Source organism: Squalius cephalus (assembly GCF_949319135.1).
Source record: "Squalius cephalus genome assembly, chromosome: 8".
Classification (NCBI taxonomy): Eukaryota; Metazoa; Chordata; class Actinopteri; order Cypriniformes; family Leuciscidae; genus Squalius; species Squalius cephalus.
The window spans coordinates 37282930-37302962 of NC_137129.1; the positions used below are offsets into that span (position 1 = coordinate 37282930).

General features: G+C 38.4%; 1 protein-coding gene across 4 annotated transcripts in view; it reads left to right on the forward strand.

Annotated features, from left to right (window-relative positions):
- Positions 1-8642: 8642 nt before the first annotated feature.
- col9a1c (collagen, type IX, alpha 1c) overlaps positions 8643-20033 on the forward strand; it is a 37838-nt gene continuing 26447 nt past the window's right edge. For all 4 annotated transcript variants that reach the window (XM_079878668.1, XM_079878669.1, XM_079878671.1 and 1 more), the window contains exons 1-4: positions 8643-8924; positions 13275-13357; positions 17424-17495; positions 18387-18516. In XM_079878668.1, coding sequence (XP_079734794.1) covers positions 8899-8924; positions 13275-13357; positions 17424-17495; positions 18387-18516 — 311 coding nt within the window. In that variant the 5' untranslated portion in view covers positions 8643-8898. The remainder of the gene's footprint in view (positions 8925-13274; positions 13358-17423; positions 17496-18386; positions 18517-20033) is intronic.

The window sequence follows — 20033 nt, forward strand, 5'->3', positions numbered from 1 at the left end:
ATGTGAAACATGGGGCTATTTACACGACACCGTTTTCAACTAAAAACAGAAAACTTTTTATGTGTTTTGGCCGTTCATTTACACGACAACGGCGTTTTGGATGCCTGAAAACCCAAACTTTTGAAAACTGGTTTCAAAGTGCAAGTTTTTGAAAACGGCCTCCGTGTAAATGACAAAACACGAATCTCTGAAGACGATGACGTCATGCAGATGCGTATTACGTATTCACTCTACAGTGTTTCATCGCCATCTAATGGCCTGGCAGCAGAATACAGCGGTTTTAGTCATTTTCGCGAATCCGTGTGAATGGGGATCGTTTTGACAATGGTGTCGCCTGTACGCGGAAAACTTCTCCGTTTTGAGCATATCGTTGTCGTGTAAACGTCCCCTAATGGAGAACTCAGGGTTTAAATACATGGTACAAACAAAGGGAACTAATGATGATTAATGAGATAACAGGTGAACAGGATAATTAACTAAACGAGGGGATGAAGTCATGAACATGAACACAGACCAACTGACTGAAACAAAAACGTAATGACACGGAGCATACATTTTACAGTAACGCTTATTTTAACACTTATTCAACACCTATTTTAAGGTGACGTAGTTACACATTACTACATGTACTTTAATGTAATTAATAACAGTAAATTATGCATAATTACAAGTAACTAACCCTAAACCAAACCCTAACTGTAACTATAGTAAGTACATGTTAATTAATATTACTTAATACTTATTACAATGTAACTATATCACCTTAAAATAAAGTGTTACCAAAAATGCTGAATGGTACACCATAATGAGAGACAACTTGAACATAGGCCTATTTCATATTCAATTTCACTGTGGGCGGAGCTACCAAGCAGAAATTAAACAGAAGCACTGTTGCTCTTTATTTGTCTTCATCTGTTCGCATAAAAAGTCTGATTTGCATAAAAAGTCTGAACAATGCTAACTAGTTTATGAAAACTTCACAATCATTCACAATTCAGGAATTTTAATCCCTCGAGCATTATATACTTTCTGTTGATTATTCTAGATCATCTACAGTGACTAAACTCAGCTGGCATTCTATCTCCAAGCATTCCCACCAGATCATGCAACGCGTGTTGCCTGGAGCAGTGTGGACAGACATGACCAATTGGAAGTCTGCTGGAAAATCTGCTGTTTTAACACATCAGTACAGCGCGCTGGCGTCTGGGGTATTTCTTGTCCTCCGGCAAGCCTGGGCCACATCCATTAAACGCGTCAAAAAGCGCCTGTGCCCCGGCGAGACTCGCAGGTTTGCATTTGAATGTCACCATTTATATGGTCCAACATTCACAGCGCTTATTTACAGTCCAGATTATTCCAGATTTTACACTGGCCTGTAAATGCTAGACTGAGTCAAATGCCATGAGCTTTTTTAAGTCTCCTCTACACAAGATGTAATTTGAAAAATAGATCCGCAGCCCGATTCGCCAAGACGGAGCTGTGAATGTCAGATTTATTGACCTTTACGAAAAGACGTCATCCCTCAACCACCTGAGCAATTCCTATGTTGATTTTTTTTTTGTCGTCTCCATGTAAAAGTGTCCCCTTCGTTGTGAATGTATGAATTTGATAAATGCGGAATAACAGTGATTCCAGTGTAAAATTCCAGTGGATTTGTTCCGTTCTCAGTGAGCCAGGAGTTTGTTGAGTCTTCAGCAGGCTGTTTGTGTCAGTTCAGCCTTGCTAGAAACACCTCATTAAACAAAATCCCTGAGCGCTAGAAGAGATGTTGACACTCAGTTTTGTACCAAATATGAAGGAAACCAGAAGCCTAGTTTCCTCACCATAACATTAAATGCGTCATATACAATAAAAATCCATGTCATGACTCATACGTGGTTCCTTCATGTTTTGATTGAACTCTTTCTGACCCTTCAAACGACATATTAGCCCCAGCTAACTACTGTACTTACAAATAACAGAAACCAAAGGAGTGTACATGCACCTAAATCAAATCATTCCCAGTCGAGGTGTCCGGCACACGGCGTACCGCTCGAGTCAAACCCCAATGTCACCTGTCACACGCTTCAAATGTGTTGTTGTGGTGTACAAATACATGTCTGTGTATTTCTGATGGAGCCAGATGGCTGGCGCGTTGCATTGGCAGAATATTCATCCAATATGTTCCTGGGATTTATGCCGGATAACGGAATATTTTCCTGCCAGTCGATCTAAGAGAAGCTTAAAGACCAGACCAGACTAGACAAGTCATTAAGAAACGGCAGTCAAAAGCAGTCGGTCGACGTGAGCCAAACACAGAGGAACAATAAAAGAGAAAGAGCGTAAACATTCATCGCCTTACCTGCCTGTGTGACCCCGTAGGCGTGATCTGCGCACCCGCTTTGATCCTATGTCATTAGTTCAGAGGGAGGGAGTGTGTGTGACTACGGCAGGTCTCAGTGTTGACACGGACATGAGCGGCTCACGGCTGCTTCTGGTGCTGGTGCTGATGCTGTTGTTGCCATGGCGATCATTCAGCTCCTGCGTGCTGCGGTACCGCGCTTGCGTTCTCCCACCTCCAGAGATGATGTCCAATCTGCCTAAGTGCTGCTGCGCCACTCGCTTGGCCCCTCTCTCTCTCTCTCTCTCTCTCTCTCTCTCTCTCTCTCTCTCTCTCTCTCTCTCTCTCTCTCTCTCTCTCTCTCTCTCTCTCTGAAGCTGGATGCATGATAATGCTCAGGGATAGATCTTTGCTCTGTGTTGTCAGATGCTCTATGCATGCAGGCTTACGCCAGTGTCAATAGATGTGAGATACAATAGTTCAACTTTACACACATTCAACACACCAAATGCTTGTTGAGGATTACAACCTAAATTGATTGTGGTTTGATTGAACTATTTCCCTTTGCACTACAGGAGCTATTAAGTAATAAACCAATCAGTAAATCATTAAATTAATCTAAAATAATTACCACAATTATTTGCTGTATGAGTGTGTGTGTGTGTGTGTTCACCTCTACCTATTATATCAGCATTGGCTGGCATCTTCCAGCAGCTATTTTATGAATGGCTTTTTGCTTAAATGGCAGTTTCAGACTCTCTACATTTTAGACATTTTTGCTAGTTATTGTCATAGGGTTTATTATTAGTATTATTGTTATTATTATTTTTGCCATCATGGATCGGTTTATCTTAAAGATACAATTATATTTTATATACTGTATATTATTATTATTATTATTATTATTTAAGAATGGGTAAAGTCACAATACAACTAAAAACCTTGTTTTGTGTACTTAAAGTTAAACCCTATGTTAGCCAGAACCTCCCCTTAAAGGGACAGTTCACCCAAAAATGAAAATTCTGTCAACATTTACTCAGCCTCAAATTGTTCCAAACCTGTATGGATTTCTTTCTTCTGCTGAACACAAAAGAAGATATTTTGAAGAATATGGGAATCCAAACAATTGATGGGCCCCATTGACTTCCACAGTATAGGGAAAAAATGCCATGGAAGTCAATGGGGTCCATCATCTGTTTGGTTACCAACATTTTTCAAAATATCTTCTTTTATGTTAAACACAATAAAGAAATTCATACAGGTTTGGAACGACTTGAGGGTGAGTAAATGATGACAGAATTTTCATTTTGGGTGAACTGTCCCTTTAATACTCACATAAGATTGATCGAGTTTGAGAAGATTGAGTTAATCACACATGAGGACTTTGATGTACTGGCCAAAAAAATGGTCAGACCATCTTTTTTTAAACAGTATTGCTGTAAGAAGATATGCCCATGAGTGTTGGGTGTTAAGCCTCTGCAATAACATATTTATGTTGCCCAGCGTTCAGAGCATTCACACTGATGGTTGTTTAAACACACAGTGTGTGCTGTGCAGTAAAAGCATGCAGGTCTGTTTCGGCCAGTGAATGTAGAGGTCACCTCACTGTGTGTACCAATCAAATATTGATGCTGTATCGGTGCAGTCAGTATATACATCCTTCTGAGAGTGTTTTTAAAAGCTCACGTGGGTAGTTGCACAATAATGCTGCATTTCTGAGTACTAGCAGACTCTGCAGGTGTGCTGACAGTGTTATGGGTTGATCTAAACTGCACCATCTGGTCTTGGACAGGTAACTTCCTGATTTTATCTGCATACAGGAAACCCGAAATACTAGGGGGTGATGCCATTGCATAAGCAAACACCATGAGTTCTGCGAACCTTAGAAACCTGCAATTACATGCAAACTCTTGCTATTTCTGCAGTATTTAGTATGTTTGCTATAAAAAAAATCACATTTTCTGAATGCACAGAATGTGCACATGAACTGCTACATTTGCAGAAATGTGAAGTGTACAACCAGAGCACACTACTGTATCCCATAATGCAATGCAGCAACTTGCCCTATCAGTGTTATGAATTAATCAATATAAGCAATATGTACTGCAATTTTAATCTTTTTTGTGAAATTTCATGAAAATGACTGCTTCAACCAGGTTTCCTCCCCTGTCTGTCATCAGATAAACAGTTTTTTCTTTATGTTAATTTTTTCAAGGAAATCAACCCATGAATGGTTTACCTATAGTTATATATGTAAACCTAATCTGTATAGGGACAGGAGAAAGTATTTTAACAAAAATGACACACTTTTTTGTAAGACATTTTTATACAAGATTGAATTTTAAAATAAATGTTTTTATTTTTTAACACCGCTTGCTGAAGGTCATGTGACAGCAATGTCAGAGGGAATGCAACAACAAGAATATTACTTTTTAAAATGTATAACTGAATAGCCTACTAGCATACAACTATTGCTATTTCTGTTATATACATTTAAAAGTATTGTATTGATAATTTTTTTTATGAACAGGCTGCTCATAATTGAACTTGATCATGTGGTAGTTAAAGTACTGTAGGTATATTAACATTATATCACTTAAAGAAATATATGATTATAAGTTGTAAAATATACTGGCATCCTGTAAAACTGAAAACACCCTAACCTTTCACACAGAAATCCCAGTAAATTACCGTAAAATGACCAGAATGACTTTACCGGTAAATACACAAATATGCTTTGAGATGTTTTGACAGTGTTTTTTTTTTTTTTTTTACAGTTAAGAGACTATTCACACGTCAGCACCAAAAAATCTGTAAATTCTGTGATGTCACTCATCGGAAATGATCTTTAAACGCTGTTTAAACGTCTTCATTCGCCTGCATGAGGAGAATCGCTTTGGTTTCACTATCTGTTCAATTTGACAGTTGTGTTTTGACAGACATGAGTTGATGATCAAACAGAACGCTAACTGCCTGAGTAGGTACTACATTTGAATTTGAACTTACTTTGCGACCCTTAAAAAAGTGCATTGTATATAGTACAGTATGAATATGAGTAGTATAAATTACATTCGGAAGTTCTACATCCGCCATGTTGTTACTGTCACGTGACCTACAGTACCAGCATCAGTTGCATCGCTTCACTGCACTACTTCACCATTCATAAATCCTCTACCGTGGCTTCATGCTATAGTAAAATGTCAATCGAATGCACACTTCAGAATCTCAACGGAAGTAGTAGGCCATCGTGGTACTTTTCGCCTATTTTTTATTTCTTTTTTTAAATATTTTGAATTTTGGACATACTACTCTGTTGGGGTATTGTTTTCGAATACTATATAGAAGAAAAGTATTCGATTCAGACGCAGCGAGGGTCTTGAACACGACACACTGAAAAATCTGCGAGATGCGGCACAACGGTCAAAGATGTCCATCTAGCACATATTTACATAGAAAAACTATTAAAATGCAGCGCCACTTACTGTAAACAGCGCGGAGTCATCTCCATATGAACTGTATGGTTGGCCCAAAGCAGAATTCTTACATCAGCGCATTCTGACCCCGTACATACTCATACACACACTGGTAATTAACTGGTAATGTTACAACTTATCACACTGGTAAATTACCAGAACTGATTTACCGGTATTTTGGAAAAGGTCCTGTTCATACATGATCTCTTAACGGTAATTTATCAGTAAAGACTGCATGGGCCCTATCTTGCACCCAGCGCAATTGACTCTGTACACCGACGCATGTATCATTCCTATTTTGCACCCGCGCACAGCGGACTTTTCCCTCCACAGACGCACGGCGGTAAACTAGGAAATGCATTTGCGCTCCCGGGGGCAGTTCGGCGAAAAGAGGAGGCGTGTTCTGGCGCAAACGTTCCCTGGTGCTATTTTGCAGTTCCAGAAAACAATTCCGCCAATTCCAGTGGCGCGTTGCGCATGTTATTCGTATGCTATTTTAAGGGCGCATGCTTGGCCATAATCAATGCAGCGTGTGTACAACGCGCATGCACTTTGCTTATCTCATCTAGCCTACACACAGACGCAGCAGTTCTCATTTTTAGAAAACCATACATTATTACAAGGAAAAATATTAACACACAAGGGAAATCTAGCTTACACATTTACCTAAATTTTTATACGCCTGTTTAACCGAAGCTAATTTGGGTGGGTTTCTCCCATCCTCATACAATGTCACTTATCTGTCTTTTACGGCCCTGACGAGAACGTCGGTCTCCTCGGCTGTGAACATCTCCTGGTGTGTGCCTGGCAAATCCGCCGTTATAACAGCAATCCGCCATGGAACAAGCGCGCTTGCTCTTAAAGGGAATGTGAGATGATGCTCTGATTGGTTTATTTCACGTTACACCCAAACCACACCTATGAATAATGAAGCTACTTCAGACCAACCCATTTTAGATTTGCGTCGGGCGCAAGAGTAATTTATCCCGCCGGTATAATAGCAACAGCGCCCAAGACCCGCCCACAAAGTTACTTGCGTTTCGCGCTTGATACTTGCGTTTCAGATCATTAAAAGAGGGCCCTATGTGTCTGTGAAAGGGGTTGAATTTCAGGCAACCACAGCTGCCAGTTTTTACCGTAAATTTAATAGGATTTCTTTTTTTTTTAACGGTGTAGTGTAAAGATATGGCATATTGTCATTGCATGTGTACATTTTTACCTGCTAATATGCAGTAAGCATTTTAGTATTCTATTTCAAACCTAGCCTCAGGCCGTGTCATTCTGTACTAATTGACCACACACGCTCTCTGTCACACAATGATGCTGTATTAGCAGCCTTGATTTTTATTTTATTTTTATGGCTCACTATCAGAGAATGTCTGACACAGTAATTTTGCTGTCTTCACGCATTCTTCAAGTTGTTTTTTTTTTTTTTTTTTTTTTTTTTTGCTTGGTGTCTAAAATCTTTAATTAATGACCAGCCATCCAGATGTTCCATGACAGCCTGAACGTGTTTTATGAGTACATGATGCATGCTTCAGCATTTCTTCGTTTTTTAAAGTTGGTGCTATAACTTTTTCAAGTGCTTTTCACTTTCTTTTTATAACAGACAAAACTGCTTTAATCTTGTGAAGAGTGAATGAAGGTGTTGAATTATATATCCTGTAAGATGAAATGCAGATTCTGTCTGAGCCCTACAGCAATACCCTAAGTCCTCTTGTAAGGTATAAATTACATAACATTTGATGTAACAGAAGTCATTGTGGCTGACATGCCTGTGAGCAAGTAACTTTCATAGACCCGTTTTGATGTCATTAGTATTTCCTTTCCCAGAATCCTCCTCTGATGAGGGCAAAGCTGCAAGGCAAGACCTTTATAGTGAGGGTGCTTATGCAAGCAGACTCAGATCGACCTCACAGTCATTTTACAGCGACTTACAATCTCCTTTTTCTTTTCAGAGCATTCCCAAAGGGGTCTCCAATGTTCATTTATATAATCAAATAAGGACTAATCTAATATAAACATGCAAATGTTTTATCGGTTTATTATGCAATGTCCCATCTGTTAGATGTACCTCAACGTCCCTCACAGTTAGTCATCAGTATGTCTAACCATTTTCTGAGGAAGATTGGCAGAGATTTGTTTGCTGCTGCTTTTCTTATTCCATCAGCTTTTGTCTTTTTTTTTGTGTGCCTTCAATGTTTAAACACATATTTTTGGCATAAATTGAGATTTATTATGGAATATGTCCCAATTGACAGATTTATCTCAACATCCTTCACTATTAGTCATCAGTCGGTCTAACTAGAAACCTGCACCCACTGAATTCTGCAGAAAACTCTACCTTTTTTTTAACCATTTTTACATTTTTTTTTTACCTTTTAACCATTTTATCATTTTAAATCCCTTTTGCAGATTTTCTCCAAAAATCAACGCAGAAAATGTGACAAAACAAAGTTTGAAGGAGGACTACAGTGCAGTAATTTCAGTGCCAATCTACCTGGAGAAACCTTGGATTCAGCATTGTTACACTAACTTCTCCTCATTATTTTCCAGCAACGTCTTTACCCGCATATGCATATACTTTTGTGCAATCAGCACGGATTTATTCATGCAGTTTGAAGTATGATTCGTGAATAATGGTTGTCAACCAGGTGGTATGCTGAAAGTATTTTTTTAACCAGCTTCAAGAACACACAATCTAACATAATGTTTATGACAGGCTCTCCCCACAGTAGGGCTTCCCATTAGAAGAATTACCGCTGCTCAACATGTGTTATTAGCTCCTGTGCAGAAATGAAAAAAGGTGCTCGTAACGCCCGAGGCGCAACATCTCCCTTAACCATCAGTCATAAAAAAACATGCCACCACCCCTCGAAGCTCACCCAGCCAATGGGACGCCAGGAACCAAGCCAGGTCGCCCTTGCAAAAAACCCTTAATGTGTCCCAAAAGTTTGGCATCTCTTGCACAGGTCGTCTTCAGTCAGATAGGCCTGTGGGCACAGCTGAATACGGACTGGAGGGGGACGACGCATCTCTGGACCAAAGGACAAAACTTCTCCTGCATCCATTCAGACTCTCACATCCCCGTTGAGGGACAGAAACATGGCTCCTCAACTCAGCATGAGCAGGTAAGATCTCAAACCTTTGGTGACCCTCATGGAAAACATCTCTTATTTTTTGAGACTATATTTTGGGAATATTTCCCTCTGATGAGTTGCTTTGACTCTTTTTTGAGTGACTAGAATGTTTTGAATACTCACAGACAGTAAAATTAATTCCTATTCCCTGAGCAATTTGTGTCTAATTTCCCTTCGATTAGCTAACTGTACTTTAACACACTTTAACACACTTATTTAGGACCTAAATTGAGGCTTAACTGCATCTGTGTTGATCAATAGGTGTTTATATCTTAGAGTTTTTAAGGCAGGCTCTTCTCTGTTAGTACATGATAAAATACCTGTGTGAATCTGTATGCTTTTCTTTTCTTCTAAGCGCCTTTGTAATTATAGTTTAGATGAAAGTTGAGGAGGAACTTCCCTCAACATCTGGATGAAAGACAGCAGTTGGTTTGTTCAGGAAAACAGCAGTTGTCTTGAAAGAGACTGACACGTCCCAACACAAATCTGATGATGTTCTCCATATTACAGTATGTGCGTTTGCAAGATGAGAATGTTGGACACATTAGGCCACATGTCAGCTACTCAATTGAGATGACTTTATAGGAGTATATTGACTGTAATATCATGGTCAGAGGTTATGGAAGAACCTGTTAATATCAGGGAATTTTAAAATTGTGATTTCCAAGCCTGGAAGAGTAATACAAATCTAAAATATTCTAAAAAGAAATTGTTTTTTAAATGCTTTAGATTAGTTTTTTTATTTAATAATTCATGTAAATTATTTAAGAACCCTGCACAGTACTTTAGTATATGGGATACCACTAAAAGTATATTCAGAGAAGTACCATGTTTTGTTTTTTTAAGGATTTTGGGCAAATACTATAGTATTATCATCAGATTTTTTTTACTGCCACAATTTTGTACGGGCATTTACTGTGCATATTACTTCATGGTACTAATATGGAACATTTCCAATGTTTTGTGGCTGATGTTCAGTGAGTCAGTTGTTATATAAAGCGGACAGAGTTCCCCCTCAGTTTTGGTATTTTTACTCTGTTGCTGGTCACAAATCTCCTGTACTATGATTAATCAGTAGCTTGTGATTTCCGAAACATTCCCTCATACGTTCGTGTTCAGAAAGCGAATGGATTACGGGTGTTCAGCAGGACGAAATCCAAGATTTAAATAACCCCACCTTCTAATCTGAGCTTCACCCACTACTGTATGAGACAGAGAGAGAATCCTGCAAAACCTCATGCTCTCAGATGACAATGCCATACTGCCTTTATATATAGTATGTAGTATGCAATGGATAACGGTAGGACTAAATACTAAATTATTAGCATATTTCTTATGTTTTTACTTACTTACTCTGGCACAGTGTTTGGAAAACTGTGATCATTAACTAGTGTTTTGATTTCTGGAAATGTTTTCTCACCAAGTTGCCTTCACTGAGAGCTTTGTGTAGTTGGGTAATTCTCACAGTGAGTCTATGGTCATATATTACCCCAAAATCTATAGAGAATAAAAGAAGGAATTATATTTTCCATGTGGTTTACAACCTTTCTTTGTTTCTTTCTTTCTTGTACTGTAAAGCAATGATTTTTTTAAGTTAAATTTAACGTTACCAAATGTGCCATGATATTTAATTATACTTTGCTTTAATTGCAACAATGAGAATTGGCGGAAATGTGCTAAATTATCACGAAAATAAAGTGGTAACACTTTACAATAAGGTTTCATTAGTTAACATTAGTTAACTACTTCAGTTAACAAGATTTAAGAGTGAACAACAATTCTACTGCATTTATTAATCTTAGTTAACGTTAATTTCAGCATTTACTAATACATTATCAAAAGTTGCATTTGTTAACATTACTTAATGCACTGTGAGCTAACATGAACAAATAATGAATGACTATTTTTATTAACTAACATTAACAAAGATGAATAAATAATAAATGTATTGCTAATTGTGAGTTCATGTTTCATATACAATAACTAAATGAGACCTTATTGTAAAGTGTTACCATAATCTTAATTATCCTAAAATGTTTTTCTTTTCAAAATGTTTTTAATTTCAATCATTTTACAATCATATCTGAGAGCTGTAACTAAAACGTTTCAAAAAACATCACTTAGTTTGATTTATAAGCCGTTTTCCTCATGGACAAACAATGTCACACGTACACAGATGCATATACTCGAGCATATTCATATCATATCAATATACTGATTGGCTTCATTACTCTCCTTCTCCACCAGTAAGCTGGTGTGTGGTGGGCGTTCTGGCACAATATGGCTGCCATCACATCATCCAGGTGGATGCTGAACATTGGTGGCGGTTGAGGAGATTCCTCCTTCCATATGTAAAGCGCTTTGAGTACCCAGCGCTATATAAATGTAACAAATTATTATTATTATTATATGCACATTCTCTAACTTTTATTTCCGCTTATCTGAAGTTGCATAATTGTCTGTATTGTGCTCTGATCCTTCTGTTTAACTGTTCTGTCATCTTCACACACGCTTCTGCCTCAACACAAGAGCTGCAATTGAAAAATACAAGCTGTTATTTTTGTATAATAGAACAATTGCTTGCAAAGCAAAACCATTTGTCAAGGGAATGAGATTAAGCTGAGAGAGAGAGGATCTTTTTGACAGTCCTAACAGGGTTGACCGAGATGCATTTGAAATTGTGTATGCATCCCGAAAAAATGTATCATGGTTTCTACAAAAACATTAAGGAGCTATGAACTGTTTTCAACCTTCATAATAATAATAAATGTTTCTTGAGCATCAAATTAGTGTGATGTCTAATGTGACACTGAAGACTGGAGTAATGATGCTGGAAAATCAGCTTTGCATCACAATTATATTCAAATATATAACTTTATTGACTCAGTTGTTATTCAAATCTTGACATCTGCCTTAGTGCGTTCATTAGATTTAATCAGAGAAGATCTGATGTCTGAATCGTTTATTCAGGCAGATATTTATAATGAATCCGTGTCAGCAAACTTGAACACATGATGACTGACGGGCAGAGAGCTTGCCAAGTTTTGTGATCGACCAACACGTGCGTAGGCCGATTGTAAGTGCTGCAGTGCTGTCACAAAGACTGCTGTGAATTCTCAGGGCTTCTGTTTCAGATATCTGATATCTGTCAGGTAACAGGACAATTTATGCATAATATTTGCAAAACAATCACTTACAGGAGCTGTAAAATGTTTACCATTAATCCAGTAGAACGAAAGAGCACTGAATGACTTGCTGCATGTATTCTGGACTTGCTTCTGACCCTGACAAGAGCCTAAAGCTCACTGTGTGATGGATGGATGGATCATGGATGGATGGATGACAGGGTTAGGTGTGTGCAATGCTGTGTATAGATTGTGCACATTGTGTGAGACTCATGACTCATTCATCATTACAGAGGCAGAATATATTCCTGTCACCTTCCTGTGCCTCTAGCCAATTTAAATCAACAACACACACACGCACACGCACACACACACACATACAGGGACAGGTGGCTCGGGTCTGATCAAAAGCTCAGTGTCTCTTTCCCTATCTCAGCATGGGTGTCTTCCAGTCTGGAGCTGCTGGGGTTTCTTGAGTGTCTGAATGAATAATCTGGTCTTCAGTGCTGTTATTGTTCAAAACTTTGGGCTCAGTACTATTGTTTTACAATTGTTGAAAGAAGTTTCTTATGCTCACCAAGGCTGTATTATTTTTATTTTTTTATTTTTTATTTTTTTTGTGATCAGAAATATAGTAAAAACAGTAATATTGTGAAATCTTGCAATTTAAATGAACTGTTTTCTATTTGAATACATTTTAAAATAAAATGTATTTCTGTGATGCAAAGCTGAATTTTCAGCATCATTACTCCAGTCTTCAGTGATCCTTTAGAAATCATTCTAATATGCTGATTTGCTGCTCAAGAAACATTTCATATTATTCGTATTATTAATGTTGAAAACAGCTGTGCTGCTTCATATTTTTTGTGGAAACCGTGTTACTTTTTTTCAGGATTCTTTCATAAATGGAAAGTTCAAAAGAACAGCATTTATTTGAAGTAGACATATTTTGCTATATTATAAATGTCTTTATTGGCATTAATTTAATGAATCATTGCTGAATAAAAGTATACATTTATTTTAAAAATAAAAGAGTGAAAACGTTTTCAAAACATATTTTTAATCAGAGACACCAAATATTCATATTCCTGATTTAAACCCACTTTCAAAACCTTTAAAAAGGGGGACACATCTTTCCGATTTTTGTTTGCATGTATTAGTTTTATGATAACAATGTTTTGTGAATCAGTATGGTGTCTGTCTTTGTCTCTGGCAGGAGTTGGGTCTGGCGACAGACATTGACAGGATGTTTAACACGTATGATTGTCTTCACATTGCTCTGGACTCCAGCTCTCGCTCGTGAGTATCTTCTTTTGATGTTTAATGTGTCTCAGAAATTTTAACTAGTGATAAAATACTCTTGTTCTGGTGATCATCCCATAATGCCTTTGTCTTTCCTGTTTTTTAGTCATTGTTGATTGTCAGGTATAAATGAATATCAGATATGAGGAATCAAGAAAACTTTTATTCACATATAAACATAGATCAGCAAACATAAACAGAAGCTCAACCGAACCTGCTTGACGCGTGAGAATGAACCTCATTGGTTCTTGCTGAAGCTCAAACGTGCTGTGTAACACGAGAATGAACCTCACTGGTTCATGATGAAGCTCAAACGTGCTGCGTAACACGAGAATGAACCTCATTGGTTCTTGCTGAAGCTCAAACGTGCTGTGTAACACGAGAATGAACCTCATTGGTTCTTGTTGAAGCTCAAACGTGCTGCGTAACATGAGAATGAACCTCATTGGTTCTTGCTGAAGCTCAAACGTGCTGTGTAACACGAGAATGAACCTCATTGGTTCTTGTTGAAGCTCAAACGTGCTGCGTAACATGAGAATGAACCTCATTGGTTCTTGCTGAAGCTCAAACGTGCTGTGTAACACGAGAATGAACCTCATTGGTTCTTGATGAAGCTCAAACGTGCTGCGTAACACAAGAATGAACCTCATTGGTTCCTGATGAAGCTCAAACGTTCTGCGTAACACTAGAATGAACCTCATTGGTTCTTGCTGAAGCTCAAACGTACTGTGTAACACGAGAATGAACCTCATTGGTTCCTGATGAAGCTCAAACGTTCTGCGTAACACTAGAATGAACCTCATTGGTTCTTGATGAAGCTCAAATGTGCTGCGTAACACGAGAATGAACCTCATTGGTTCCTGATGAAGCTCAAACGTTCTGCGTAACACAAGAATGAACCTCATTGGTTCTTGCTGAAGCTCAAACGTACTGTGTAACACGAGAATGAACCTCATTGGTTCTTGTTGAAGCTCAAACGTGCTGCGTAACATGAGAATGAACCTCATTGGTTCTTGCTGAAGCTCAAACGTGCTGCGTAACACGAGAATGAACCTCATTGGTTCTTGCTGAAGCTCAAACGTGCTGTGTAACACGAGAATGAACCTCATTGGTTCTTGATGAAGCTCAAACGTGCTGCGTAACACGAGAATGAACCTCATTGGTTCCTGATGAAGCTCAAACGTTCTGCGTAACACGAGAATGAACCTCATTGGTTCTTGATGAAGCTCAAACGTGCTGCGTAACACGAGAATGAACCTCATTGGTTCTTGCTGAAGCTCAAACGTGCTGCGTAACACGAGAATGAACCTCATTGGTTCTTGTTGAAGCTCAAACGTTCTGCGTAACACGAGAATGAACCTCATTGGTTCTTGATGAAGCTCAAACGTGCTGCGTAACACGAGAATGAACCTCATTGGTTCTTGCTGAAGCTCAAACGTGCTGCGTAACACGAGAATGAACCTCATTGGTTCTTGTTGAAGCTCAAACGTGCTGCGTAACACGAGAATGAACCTCATTGGTTCTTGCTGAAGCTCAAACGTGCTGTGTAACACCATGTAGGAAAACACATCATGGCCATATTCCAGGATGACAATGTCAAGATTCATCAGGCTCAAATTGTGAAAGAATGGATGGGAGGAGCATGAAGAATCATTTTCACGCATGAATTGGCACCTTTGAGTCCAGAGCTTAAATTCATTTAAGTCTTTGGGATGTGCTGCAGGAGACTTTACAGAGTGCTGGACTCTTGCATTGTCAATACAAGATCTTGACCAAAAATGGATGCCCCCCTTGATGGAAAGAAATATTGTGATGTAATTTCCATCAAGAGGTGCATCGATATTTTGATACAGCAGATGAATAGGAGCACCAAGTAGTGATACAACATGGCAGCATTTTAAGTCTTGTCATGTGACCTTACACTACACATTTGGTGTATGGTTTATTTTTGAAAAAAAATATTCACTCAGAAATTACCAGTAAATTTGACAAATTATTATAAAGTTACACATTGAATTAAACATCAAAATGGCAATTTTGTAGAAAGTAGACTGAATTAGTATTTATATTCAGTATAAACATGCTCCAATAACCTTCCTTTTATTTACAACTTTGAAAAATCTTTTTTTTTTTTTTTTTTTTTTACAGTTTACAGTTGTGATGGGTTTGACATCAGTGTGTGGTCCACAATGAATCACTGTGCCACCATAAGCATGTCTGCAGGCACGTATAAACGTGTGCGAGAGAGTGCGGCTTCATTCTCGGCTTTGTCCCTCATTTGCACTAATGGGTGGTTTTAAAATGACACGAGAGGATATGAGGGTTTAAAGCGCTCTCACACGGATCTGCGCACGGATAAACAGCACTGTATAAACACAGGGAAATGCCTTTTTTACTATGGTACCTCTCGCTCCTGCCTGCTTATTTCAGGCTTTCAAGAAGTTCCAGATGTCAGTGTGTCTGTTCATACTGTTCTTCTGTTAAAGCACTGCGTCAGCAGATGAAGCCCGCCAGCTCCCCATGCGGTTATTTCATGATTTCCAGCACTGCAGTTTTGGTCTCAGAGCCAAACTTAAAACCTTATAAAACCGCTGTGGTGGTACCTGATGGTAATACTGTGGTACTTTTGAAATATGCCATGGCATTGTATGATTACCATACCATAAATTATTACCAAGGTGCTTAAAAGAACACCATAGCAATATCATCACAGTATCGTCCTAAAACCATGATGAACACCCCAAAACATGGTCATATCATGGTATGTAGGAAGTGATCAAATATGTAAAAAAAAAAAATTAAATTATCTAATTATAGCGAACTTTGGGACATTTTGGTAGCATTTTTTAAAATCTTTTTTAGATCACAGAATAGTGAAACCACATTAAACAGATATTTTAGCATCCTAAATCGGTTTTCTTTAACATACAATTCATACATACAGTATATGAAAAACAGTGCTAAACCAACAGATCAAGTCCATTCTCAGGATATTTTAAGTGCATCAGGCTGTCAAACGGTGAACTATAGAAAGGAAACAGGGCTGATGTTCTCCGTCAGAGGGTTTAATGTTCATAGGAGGAAAACTGTCCTTGTGATAAATGGAATGTCACATTTGTTTTCCCATAGTGCACTTACATTAGATTATTACAAATGAGCACAGATGACTATGTCTGTCAATCATCTGACTTTATAAAAGCTGTCCTCCAGGTCCACACATGTACACTTAAGTCCATAATTCCAGAAAGTGCTTCCCCACTGTAATCACGACAAATTGATCACATCTTATGCTCAGTGGTGCACATATGGCCTTTAAATGATGCTGCTGCAAATTAGAAAATACATTTGTTTATTTTACTTCTATTTACTTTTGTAGCTCGACTGGCAAGGCGTATGTGTACAGTGCTGGTCAGAATTATTTGTCCCCTTGGTAAATATGATCAAAGATGGCTGTAAAAAATAAATCTACATTGTTTATCCTTTTGATATTTTATTTAAATAAAAGAAAGAAGCAAAAATCTAACCTTTCATTGAAGTAAAAGAAATTAAAGAATTGAAAGTGGGGGGACTGGGATGGCCATTGCAGATGCTTGGTTTTGTGCTCAGTGACCCATTTTTGTGATGTTTGTTTTTGGATCACTGTCCTGTTGGAAGATCCAAACATGGCCCGTTATAAGATTTCTAGCAGAGGTTGTCAGGTTTTGATTTTTTATCTGTTAATATTTGATCGAATCCATGATGCCATGTATCGGAACAAGATGTCCAGCACCTCTGGCAGAAAATTAGGCCCACAACATTAAAGATCCAGCTGAGTATTTCATTTTACACATGGGGTACTTTTTTATCGCTGTATGAACCAAACCCATATTAAGTGTTTTCTGCCATATATATAATTAGTAATAATAATTGTTATATATTTGTAATATTGATATTTGTATGTGGTAATTGCCTGCTGTCAAGAGATGGGTGAATGTCACTTTTTTAGAATCAGAGTGTATTCTCTGGTGATATGTTACTGCAGAAAGGGCTGGCACAACACTCATGTCACTTATTAATTTTTCAGAGTTGGATTTGAACAGATTAGATGGCGAAACGGTGTGCCCAACCATGAAGAATGGACAAGATGACCTTCCAGGTAAAATAGAGCCCCTGTGAGAAAACATGCTGTGAACTGTGTGCATTCATTGCAGACTCTTTGTTATGCAGTAAATCCAGTATATGACAAATCCAAAAAAACGAAGGCCCAGCCTTTAGTAAAAATAATGATCTGCAGAGTAGAGCACTTTTCATGAATGTTAGCATGAATATTTAACCATTATTATTCTGCATGATTATCGCTAAAAAATCCTCTTTGTTCAGGCATTGTTTACCTATAAATAGCCTGAAGTAGGACATGCAGCGGCTCAAAGCTGTTTGTTTCATTAGGCAAAGATGCTGAAGCTGATAGTCACCTTGTTTCAAGACATCTTTAGATCTCAAATGAGGCAAATAAAACTTTCGTCTCTGGCCGGCCAATTTCTGCAGTGGAAACACTTCTAGCTCAGCAAGATCTTAATTGGTTGCGACTCCTTCGCTTTTAACAAATAATGCGGAGGGTGCAACCTCAAATCACTAACATGTGCTGCTCTGTGCACAGGCTGGAAACGGGGAGTAAGCAAGTTACAAACTCATTTACTGAAGCCAACAGATGTAGAGAGACCTACTGGATGTTTTTGGTGCATATTAATGCATTTAACAGCATTAAGTTATTTTTTGCATGAATTTGTCACAAATGCTAATGGAAAATGTATTATCTAATCTAATGTGGATCAAATGAGATTCTTGTAAGAATAAAATGCATTAGGTTTATGAATAGAAATAGAATAGAAATAGAAATTATTAGGTTTTAGGCAGATATTTTGTGTGTGATCTGAAATCCGAAGTCTGATTTGTCTGATTTCCCACATATGCATGATATATGTGTCTATAGAGAGCTTGAAATGTCTATTTTTAAATGAACCGATTCGATTGTATTTGTGTGTGGCAGGATTTGATCTGATCACACAGTTTCAGTTGGATGTCATCCCGATGAAGGGTGTCAGAAAGGTAGAAGGTTCCACACCCCTCCAGGTGGCGTACAGACTCGACAAAGAGGCTAACTTCCAGATCCCAACCAGGTAAACCTGACCACTCACTAAACTATGTGCACACATAAACACTGGGGATGCCTTTATGTGCAAAAACACACATAAATTATGTACAACAACACAAAAAACTACACTCTTATCAGTATTTGCATGAGTGCACTACATAAACCAAAGCTAAATATTTTGTATACTGTATGCACACACACACATACATACACAACTGTGTTGGCATCTGTGATCTTTGTTTCAGGTGTTGCATTATTACAGGTCAGAGACAGGTGTTATCACCCTCTGAACAGCTTCTAATAATGCGAAAACGAACTTGTCTGAACCCATGTGGATCCGCTTGAGCAAAATGCTGCATTCCCAGACGCCCCATACAATCACGCTGACATACGAATACTCACGTTTCAGCTGGTGTAATATTTATATATATATTTTTTTTATATTAATATATTCATTTTCCTTTTTTTTTTTTTAGTAGTAGTAGTAGTAGTATTAAAAATAATTTTTATACTTTAATGAGCATGAATTTTATAATAAACTTTGAAGAGGGAACTGATATACATCAGTTATACCTTTGTGAAAAACAAGTACATTTTAGCATACTAAAGCCATACTTATTACATAAATTATCTACTTTAATGCGAACTGAATGTAATATTTTCGGACTTTTAATTGCATGTAAATTGCAATTAAAGTTGCTGTAAGCGATTTCTGAGAAATGCTGTTGAAAGTGAATTGGCCCGATCAGCACAACACACTTGTAGCCAATCAGCAGCAGGGGGCGTGTCCACTCATGATGGGGGAGGATAGAGAGTGAGCCAATCAGCAGCAGGGGGCGTGTCCACTCATGATGGGTGAGGATAGAGAGTGAGCCAATCAGCAGCAGGGGGCTTGTCCACTTTTGATGGGGGAGGAGAGAGAGTGAGCCAATCAGCAGTAGAGGGTGTGTCCACTGATGATGGGGGAGGAGAGTGAGCTAATCAGCAGTAGGGGCGTGTCCACTGATCATGGGGGAGGAGAGAGAGTGAGCCAATCTGCAGTAGAGGGTGTGTTCACTCATGATGGGGGAGGAGAGAGAGTGAGCCAATCTGCAGTAGGGGGCGTGTCCACTCATGATGAGGGAGGAGAGAGAGTGAGACAATCAGCAGCAGGGGGCGTGTCCACTGATGATGGGGGAGGAGAGAGAGTGAGCCAATCTGCAGTAGGGGGCGTGTCATCTATTTTGTCATCTTCCGGAAATTAGTTTTTGCTGGGTGGGATGTCTGTAAATGCTTGGATTTATGCAAACTACAGTAATGCTACAAAGGGTAGTATCAATTCACAAAAAATGTGCTGTAACAAGGAAACCATTATGTAACTGACACTACCAACTTATTAAATAGACTCTCAGCTTGTCTTTGAAGTGCTGATATCTATTTGGGAGAGCGTGACTTGGAATGAAATGAAATGGGAGAAAGGGGTTTCTTGAGACTGAGATTATTCCGAACAGTGGCCCTCATTTATTTTACTAGCCAACAGGAAACTCCATATTTATGGCCTCG